At 48.1% G+C, this 9,676-nt stretch overlaps 1 protein-coding gene across 3 annotated transcripts; it reads right to left on the bottom strand.

The window, feature by feature from the left end:
* Positions 1-414: 414 nt before the first annotated feature.
* On the bottom strand, positions 415-9,640 carry LOC310836410 (gamma-aminobutyric acid receptor subunit beta-4-like). Of its 3 annotated transcripts, XM_083721541.1 has the most exons (10): positions 9,307-9,640; positions 7,006-7,152; positions 5,941-6,029; positions 5,079-5,146; positions 4,661-4,881; positions 4,020-4,102; positions 3,312-3,449; positions 2,976-3,128; positions 1,988-2,205; positions 415-1,869 (listed from the first exon to the last, which is right to left on the bottom strand). In XM_083721541.1, the coding sequence occupies exons 2-10, from the start codon at positions 7,071-7,073 to the stop codon at positions 1,552-1,554; spliced, it is 1,356 nt and encodes a 451-aa protein (XP_083577667.1). In that variant the 5' UTR covers positions 7,074-7,152; positions 9,307-9,640; the 3' UTR covers positions 415-1,551. The 3 variants fall into 3 exon arrangements, with proteins under 3 accessions (XP_083577667.1, XP_083577668.1, XP_083577666.1); XM_083721542.1 differs by lacking the exon at positions 7,006-7,152 and having other exon boundaries at positions 9,307-9,638; XM_083721540.1 differs by lacking the exon at positions 9,307-9,640 and having other exon boundaries at positions 7,006-8,071.
* Between the last annotated feature and the right edge of the window lie 36 nt (positions 9,641-9,676).

Here is a 9,676-nt window from a genome sequence, read left to right as displayed (position 1 = left end):
ACTTGGTGGTCTCAGGGCGGTTCATGGAAAATAATTATAAATAATTATAAATATAAATGGTAAGTAAAAATAATCTATATAGAAATATTAGATAATGATATATACATCTATATTTCTCTGCATAGTGGTTGCATTTCTTCTGCCAATATATATATATATATATAACCATAAACAAGATAAATATATGATATATTACGCAACACATCATTATATTATTTATATATATCTAGTAATATATTGAATATAAATATATATCAATAATATAAGGATATATCAATAATATGTCTAAGCATGTGTGTATATCATATAAATATAAATGAGATCTAATTAATATCTATATATTATAGATGATGTTTTATTATAAAAAACATAGCCCCGCAGCCCCGTTTTTGAAAGGAAAGAAACGGACACCGGTTGTTGTTTTTCTTCCAAGGCCGTATATTTAAAGTGAAATTCTCCCGATTTTATAAGGGGAAAAAAAAGACGAGAAAGATTCCCAACCGACGGATATCGAACAGTTTCCAAAATGTGTTTTTTAAAGGTTCATGTACATTGCTTAGGGGGGGAAAGGAACTCTGCACACGCTCAGGAGCACTTTCCCCAAATCCCTCCCAGAACAACAAGGGGGGGAAAAACCCAAAATGTGAGAACGGAGAGATCCCATTGGTCGGTCGGTCGCTAGGTAGAAAACTGTAAACTCGGTTCAAGTCGGTTCCGGAAAAGTCCGTCCACCGGAACCTGTAATGGCAGAAGCAACGGAAGGGAAGTGGCCGGTGGGAAGGAAGCCCAGCCGGTCCAAGGAGGAGGAGGAAGAGAAAGTACTGGAAGTTGGGAGGCGTGGCTTGTTCCTCATTTCCGGTTACTCGAAACGGTGGGTTCTCCATGGCTGGTTTGGGGACAGGAAGTGGCTGCAAGGGGACAGGAAGTGGGGAGGGAAGGAGAGGGGAAGGGACAGAAAGCCGCTGTGAGGGAACAGGAAGGAACTTTTAAGAGAACAGGAAGGGACTGAGAGAGAATAAGCAGGGACTGTGAGAGAACAGGAAGTCCCTGAGAGGGAACAGGAAGTAGCTGTGAGGGAGAGATGAAAGGGACTTTAAGAGAACAGGAAGGGACTGAGAGAGAATAAGAAGGGACTGGGGGAGAACAGGAAGGGACTGTGAAGGAGATGAAAGGGACTATGAGGAAACAGGAAGTCCCTGAGAGGGAACAGAAGTGGCTGTGAGAGAACAGGAAGGTACTCTGAGGGAGAGTAAAGGGGACTGTGGGGGAACTGGAAGTGCCTGAGAGCAAAGAGGAAGTGAATTGAAGGGAACAGGAAGGGACAGGGGTAAAACCGGAAGGGGCTGTTCGAAAACAGGAAGGGGTGGTGAGAGAACAAGAGGGGCCTGTAAGGGAACAGGAAGTGCCTGAGAGCGTACAGGAAGTGACTCTTAAGGGAAGAGGAAGGGACTGTGAGGGGACAGAACAAATGGGAAGCGGAGAGGAGGCAAGGCTGGGGTAGGAGTGGGGGCAGAACCTGAACCCGGCGCCTGGAGCTCTCCCTGTTGGACGTCAGTTGACATAGTACAACCAGTAGAGAAGGTTGAAGAAGCCGAAAGTGATGGGGAATAGAACCCGGGACCACTTGTCAATGGTGCTGACGTCGGCCAGGTCGGGGATCTTCAGCTTCAGCTTGGAGGACCTCCGGCGCAGGCGGCAGTTGGCCCGGGCGGTGCGGCAGGCGGGTGCCTTCCGGGAGTGTAGGGCGGTGCCTGAAGATTCGAACCCGCGCAGGCCACAGGGGCGCGGGTCTGGCGAGGGCGACGTGGAGAAGAGCGGGCAGTTGCTGTCGGAGACGCCGGCTAGGAGGAGGTTGCCATATGGGTCGGGCTGGAAGGAGAGAAGGGAGCTCAGGGTCATCTATCCCAACCCATGGGGATCTCGGCCTCAAATACAGGACCCTGAGGTTCACCCATCCCCACCCACTTTTTAGGCAGGAATCTCGCACCTGAGTCCGGGGCTCCAGGCGCCGGGCGCGTCTCTTCTGCTGGCGGGGCCCTCGCCCAAAGAAAATGTAGTTCACCAGGGCATATTCCAGCAGCGCCAGGAAGACGAAGACGAAGCAGCCCATCAGGTAGACATCAATCGCCTTGACGTATGGGATCTTCGGCAGCGTCTCCCGGAGGTGGGTGTTGATGGTCGTCATGGTGAGGACGGTCGTCACCCCTGGGTGCCACGGCGGTGGGAGAAGAAACAGGGTTAGTTGGGTGGCCGAGAATTATAGCGTAGGGAAGGCACCATAATTCAAACCTCCATCACGATCAACAATCGAAATATTTTTGTAATATCCAAAGATGGGACTGATATATTGAAATCAAACGTTTTCATACTCTGAAATCAATCGATGTCATGATTGAAGACGGATATATAGAAACGCCTAGTGAAATCAAACCTTTTCATACTGGAAGTCAAGCAATATCGTGACTGAAGATGAATATATAAAAACATCCATAGAAATCCAATGATTTCATATTGAATCTGGATTCCATATGACCTTAATGGGTTGGAGAACTGGGCACCACTTCACCAAATGGGATCAAGGTCAGGTCCTGCCTTTAAGGAAAATCAGATGGACCAATAGAAGGATGGTGGACCTCAAGGTCTTGGTGGACCACCAGCTTGCTACCACGATATGGGAGAAGGTTCTCAGCGGCTTGGTGGTCCTCCAATTTCACCTGAATCCAACCCAATGAATGTCAAGAGGGTCCTGCATTTAGGGAGGATCACATGGACCCTGATGGACTCAGGGTCTTGGTGGACCACCAACTTGCTAGCAGGACATAGGAGAAAGTTCTCAGGGTCTTGGTGGGCCTCATACTCACCTGAGTCCAACCCAATATGTTTCAAGAGAGACAAAGGTCAGGTTCTGCCTTTAGGGAGAATCACATGGACCCTTGGTAGCAGGACCCCGGAGCAAGATCTCAGGATCTCCTCACCTAGGGCCACCCGGGCGGCTGAAGCATCGTAGTTGATCCAGAAGGAGACCCAGGAAAGGATGGTGATGAGGATGGAGGGCATATAGGTCTGCAGGATGAAGTAGCCGATGTTCCTCTTGATGCGGAAGCTGAGCGACAGGCGGAGGTAGGAGCCTGTTGGAGAAAGAGGAGATGGTCAAGCCGGACAGGACCCCAGGATCCAGATGAATCGTTGAGGACATCTCTGGTATCTTCAGCAAAGGGTGGCCTGGAGGACCGTGGTCTCCCACCCTGTGTCTGACAACCCCAGGATTTCAGGCAGGGGGTTAGACTAGATGACACGACAGGGCAACCCACCAGTGGTGAAGACCACCTCACGGGTGACCAGCTTCTGCTCGATGATGGTGAATTGGGGCAACTCCAAGACCTCCATCCCCGTCACGGCCGAAGAATTTCCTTGCCAGAAGAAGACAATATCGTCAACAGTGTAGCCATCTGGGAGGAAAGAAAATAAGAAATAATGAGAATGATTCCTGGTTGAAAACTATTCCTGCCTTAAAATTAATCCTGGGTTAAAATTAATTCCCATATTAGAATTATTCCTGTCTTAAAATTATTCCCATTTTAAAATTATTCCCGTCTTAAAATTAATCCTGGGTTAAAATTAATCCTGGTGGAAAAGTATTCCTGTTTTAACATTATTCCCGGATTAACATAATTCCCCAATTAAAATCCTCCTGGTTTAAAATTATTCCTGGATAATACTTTTCTTTGATGAACAAGGAATAATTTTATTTTATTCCTGACTTAAAATTATTCCTGGTTTAAAATAAACCTGGTTTAAAACTATTCCTGCTTTAAAGTTAAATTCATTTTAATTATCCCGTGATTAACAAGGAATTATTTTATTTTAATTTATTTTATACTTATTCCTGTTTCAAATTAATCCTGGCTTAAAATTATTCCTGCCTTAAAATTATTCCTTGATTTTTCCTGGATAATACTTTTAATTATTCCTTGATTAACAAGCAATAATTGAATTTAATTGAATTGAATGATACACACAGCTCTCAATTTCCAGGGTGCAATTCTGCTGATCCAGGGGGTATCTCCGGAGATCCATCATACAGGCGGCGGTTGTCGTGATCCTGCAGAAAGAGAGAGAGAGAGGATTCCCAGGATCCATTATGGGGATCCCTGATTGATGGATGCAGGGAATGCTATATATTGATTTTGGGGGGATTTTCCAACCCCTTTTTGGATGATATTCCTGGTCCAATGTCTGAACTCGCAAATATTTCTCTAATTTTGCCTACTGATAAGTATTAATTGATAAGTATAAATAGGTAAGTATTTATCGGATGGCTAATTTTTATGGACTATCAAAATGTATTGAAATTGATAATATTTAACCGTGATCACTATGCAAGGATGAAAGCCGTCATTAATCATGATCCATCCAGTAATCATGACCTGTCCATTAATAATCATTAATCATGATCCGTCCATTAATAATGACCCGTCCATTAATCGCCCCGCCCTGTTATGATCAACCCGCACAATAAAAAACTGATTAGCACCCGGTTTGCGGTGATCACTAGGCGAGAACGAAATCACCCATTAATTGACCGTATTTGCAATAACGAACTGGCAGGAGCGAATCGGTTCTTGATTATTGGTGATTAATATCATTAATATCTGCCCACCTCAGGCCGTAGAGGACAGTACCATCTGGGTGCAAGCGGATCATGCGGTTCTTGACGGTGACCCCATGCAGGAAGGACTTTTTGTCATTAAGAAAGTAGGTGTCTGGGAGCCAGAGCTGGTCGGCGACTCGGTTGTCGAGTGTCAGGTTGAACGGCAGATCGCCGTAGGCAAGCCGCTTGTCCCGCCAGCTCTGCTGGAAGTACATGGTTATGGTATAGTCCTGGCAGAGGAGAAAAGAGAGAGAGAGATGGGGGAAATTGAAGGAGAGAAGGATAGGAGGAAAGAAGGAAGAAAGGAGGATAGGATAGCAGGAAAGAAGGATAGAAGAGGAAAAAGAAAGAAGGGTAGAAGGAAAGAAGGACAGAAGGAAATCTTTTCCAGCAGGATTCGAATCAGGATCCAGTTTGTCCAACTTACCATATTGACTTCAGAAATCTGGTCAATGCTCGAGATGTGGATGCTCATCCCCACCACCACAGGGTTCCCTGAAATAATAACAATAACAATAACAATAACAAAACAACACCAAAGCAACAGATATGTTATATAATAATATAATATAATATAATATAATATAATATAATATAATATAATATAATATAATATAATATAATATAATATAATATAATATAATATAATATAATAATATAATATAATATAATATAATATAATATAATATTAACAATTATATTACAATAATAGATTATTATATTAAAATGAAGTAATAAATTATTAATTGCTAATGAAACTCATAATTGGTTAATTTATTGACTTGTGATAAAATGTTAAAGATGATCACATGATGAAACCATAAAATCAAATCCTCAATTGGAAGATGAGATAATAAAAGGAAATAATAAAATAATCATAAAAAATAACCCCATAAAATTAAGAAATTAAATTATAAACAATAAATCATAACTTTAGATAATAAATAATAAATAAAGGCTAAAAGTCAATAAGGAATAACAGCAAATCAAACAATAGATTATAAGAAAATGATAAAAGAGATAATAAAAGGGGATAAGAAATAATCATTTATTAATTTATGCCCTAACTTATTATTTATGATTAATTATCTAATTTATTATCGATTAGATTTATGCTCTTTTAGGCGGCATTGCCCTACCTCCGAAAAAAAAACCCCATAGATTAATAATAAAATAATAAAAGTGGATAATAGGTAATCATTTATTTATTTATGACCCGGCGTATTATTGATTACCTGATTTATTATCGATTGGATTCATGCTCTAACCTTTAGGCCACGCTGCCTTACCTCCAAAATCGGGCCGCAGGCGGACATCATAGCCTTTGAGGAGCTTGTCCACAATGTCCTTGACCACCGATATGTTGCCAGTGGAGGGGCTGCAAAACAGGAGAAGACCATGGTTGGTCCTCAAAGCAGTTGAGATAAAATATTGGGGGGTCCCCATTGAGCCGCACCCCGTATGGCACCCTATACATTTTGGGGGTCCTTTGTATATTGGGGTGCCCAGCTGGTTTAAAACATGGAGGGTCCCACATGGCATCATTTAAACCTGCCCCCGAATCTATTATATTGGTGTTCCCAGCTGGAATGAAATTTTGGGAGAAGATATTGGGAGCCCCAATAAACTTGGCGGGGCCCATCATATATTCTATTGGGGTGTCTAGCTGGGGTTCATATAGATTTGGGGCATTTGAGATATTGGGCATCATGCTTCATGCACTCACGGCCTCCTTTAAACTTGCATCCCTGAATTCCAGCAGGGAACCCCAATATAATATATTATATGAATTTCATGTAAATTGGGGGGGGGGTTGAAATATGGAGTCATCATGCTTTTTGTGGCAATTGGAGGGGTCTCTCCCCTATTTTGTGGGGGGCAGCTAGGGGACCCCAGAACCCCCCCCACAAGTGAGCTCCTTGCAGGTTAGCCTACCTGTGCACCCCCTAAAAAAACCCAGGTGACCCCCCACAGGTTAACCTACCTGTGTGCCCACTAAAACCCCCACAGGTGAACCCCCTAATACCTTGTCGGTCCCCCCAAACCCCAGGGGAGTCCCCCAAAGTTAACCTACCTGTGACCCCTTAAAACCCCACATGTGAGCCCCCACTACCTGTCTGCCCCCCAAATCCCTAGGGAAACTACGCTACCTGTCCACCCCCCAAAAACCCCAGGGGGGCCCTGCTGCCTGTCCACGCCCTAAAAAAACCCACAGGTGAGTCCTCCGCTACCCGACAGCCCCCCCACACCCCCCAGGGGAGCCCCCCACTCCCTGTCCACCGCCCCAAAACCCCAAGGGAGAACCCTGCTACGTTTCCGCCCAACAAAACCCCCAGGGGAGCCCCCCAACCTACCTGTGCGCCCAGCAGCAGCAGAGGAGGAGACACAGCGCAACCCATGCGCCGTCGCGCAGTCCCCGCATTTCCGAGGGGTGGGAGGTCGGGGTGGGGTGGGGGGCAGCACCCCCAAAATGGGGGCAGCGGTGGGGCCGGCCGGTTCACCTGAAGCGAATGGAAATCCAAATCGAAGAGTGGCGCTCAGCAGGCGCTGGAAAAGGCTCCTCCCGGCAGCCTTGCCATGGCGCAAAACGGACGGGAGAAGAAATGCGCTCTAGTTGCGCGCAGGGTGGCGGCGGAGAGGAGCCAACGGAGTCTCCGGCGAGCGGGCGCACGTGGAAAAGGCGTTTTGGGAGACGGCGGCGGGACGCGGAAGTTGCGCTCCAGAGGCCGCAATCGGAGACGCTGCGCCCAATATGGGGAATGCGCTTTGGGGGGCGCAGGCGAGAATCGGCCAACGGGATTGATGCGATCTTGAGCGCGGGGACAGTGAAAGGCTGCGCGCCAACGACGGAGATGCGCTTTGGGGGTCGCAGGTGAGGATCGGCCGCCGGCGGAGACTGTCTGAACAGACGAAGAAAGGCTAAGCCCAAATGCAGAAAATGCGCTTTTTGGAGACGGTCAGAAGGAAAATGCGCCGTCGGCGCGCAGGCGAGGATGGGCGGACGCGCAGACCAGCGGGAAGGACTGATGCGCCCAAAAGCGGGAAATGCGCTGTCTGGGCCGCAGGCCGCGAATGGAGACGCTCCGGCCCACGGGAAGGATGCGCTGGGGGGAAAGGCGCCCAAAGGTGGGAAATGCGCAGGCGAGGACGGCGGGACCAGGGACGGATCCGAGGAGGAGAAGCTGTGCGCCAACGTGGAAATGCGCCCAGGAGAAGCCGCCCGAAGGTCCTGCTTTTAGAGGAGGACAGACCCCCAATGGAATCTGCGCGCAACGTGGGAAATGCGCCTTCGGAGGGTGCAGACGAGGATGGCGGGACCGGGGCTGGATCCGAGGAGGAGAAGCTGCGCGCCGACGTGGAAATGCGCCAAGGAGAGGATCCCGCCTTTGGAGAGGAGATGCGCCCTTTGCAGGAGGAGAGTCTGCGAGATTGGCGGGCCCACGGATTCCGACAAAGTGGAAGTTGCGCTCCCGAAGGCTGTAGAGCGGGAAATGCGCCGACCTCCGGGAAAAGGTGGAATCCGGTCTCGGGGGGAGGAGTGGAGGAGGACGAGGCCGGATCCTTGGATCCCTCCGGCGGCGAAATGCGCTCTCGGGGGGCGCAGCCAGGCCGCGAAATCCTCACTCGGGCCCAATCCGCAGGGGGGTCCCGATGCCTTTTGGGAGGGGGCACAAATACCCGCACTTGGGGGGCGCCTGTGGACGATGCGCTCCTGGAGGGTGGCGTAGGGCGGGGGTCGCCGCCGGATCCGTCTGGATGCGTAAAAATGCGCGTTTTCGGGGGGGAGGGCGCGCAGGCCTCGAAATCCGCGCTCGGGGGGCGCCGGGGAGGGGGTGGGATCCGCTCCTGGGGGGGGGGGCGCAGGGAGGCCCTCGCCTCTGTTTGGCCCGGCGGCCGCTGCAGAGGATGCTCCGCGCTCCGCCTTTCCGAGAGGAGGAGGGAGGGAGGGAGAAGGAATCACGTGATAGGAAGAGCAGTTTTGGGGGGGAGAACCCCAAAAATAAAGGAAATGAGAATCCGGAAGAAAAAAGCAATTTTTTCTCCAAAATAAAGGGAAATCGCCCTCAAAGCGCAGAAGGGGGGGGGGGAGACAGAAAGAGTAGGGGGGAAGAGAGAGAGAGGGAGAGGAGAAAGAAAGAGGAGAATCAGAGGGAGAGATAAGGGAGAAGAGAGGGATGGGGAAAGAGAAAGGAGGAGAAAGGAAGAGAAGAGAAAGGAAGGAAGGGAAGAGAGAGAAGAGAGGGATGGAGGAAAGAGGGAAGGAGAAAGAAGAGAAAAAGAGAGGAGGGGAAGTGAGAAAAAATAGAGAAGAGAGAGAGAGAGAGAGAGAGAGAGGGAGAAAGAAAGAAAGAAAGAAGAGAGAGGAAAAAAGAAAGAAAAAAAGGAGAAGAAAGAAAAGAAAGGAAGGAGAAAAAGAAAAAGAGAGAGTGAGAGAGAAGAGAGGGATGGGGAAAAAGACAGATGAATGGAGACGAGAGAAAGAGGGGGGAAGAGAGAGAGTACAGAGAGAGAAGAAAGAGAGAGGAGAAAGGGTCGATGGGGTCATCTAGTCTGACCCGCTTCCGCCTCCGCCATTCTAGGGTTATTTCCCGGGTATAGGGTGGTATATTATTATTATTATTATTATTATTATTAATCTCTCATGAGGTTCATGCCTTGCTCGGGGTCCGACTGGATGACCCCTGGGATCCCTTCCAGCCTGGCCCTTCTAGGATTTTCTCTTCGCTTCTCCAATTCCCCTATGTTCCTCCAGACGGGGAAAAAAGAGCATCCTCTGCTGCATCGGTGGTCAGTTGCTAAGCAACCCCGCATTCCAGGGATTCTCCCACAATGCTTTGCTCCATTCTGGCGAGGCCCGAAACCTCCCATTTCCACCCGCCGCCCCCCCCCAAAAGATGTATAGGGAAAAAATCTGACAGCCGGACTAGATCCGGTTTCATCTAGTTTGACCCCCCCCTCAGCAAGGCAGGAATCTCATCATCATCATCATATTATTATTATTATTATTATTATTATTATTATTAT

The sequence above is a fragment of the Podarcis gaigeae genome (genome assembly GCF_964106915.1).
Source record: "Podarcis gaigeae genome assembly, chromosome: Z".
In the NCBI taxonomy this organism is placed as follows: Eukaryota; Metazoa; Chordata; class Lepidosauria; order Squamata; family Lacertidae; genus Podarcis; species Podarcis gaigeae.
This window is presented reverse-complemented; position numbering and strand designations above follow the sequence as displayed.

What these genes read in the sequence shown, in the direction of transcription:
- LOC310836410 (XM_083721541.1), bottom strand. Translation starts at nt 7,073, where the DNA reads ATGCGGGGACTGCGCGACGGCGCATGGGTTGCGCTGTGTCTCCTCCTC. An exon ending in AGATTTCTGAAGTCAATATG is followed by an intron (nt 4,882 to 5,078) that starts GTAAGTTGGACA and finishes CTCCTCTGCCAG; the next exon opens with GACTATACCATAACCATGTA. An exon ending in AGCCGCCCGGGTGGCCCTAG is followed by an intron (nt 2,206 to 2,975) that starts GTGAGGAGATCC and finishes CGTGGCACCCAG; the next exon opens with GGGTGACGACCGTCCTCACC.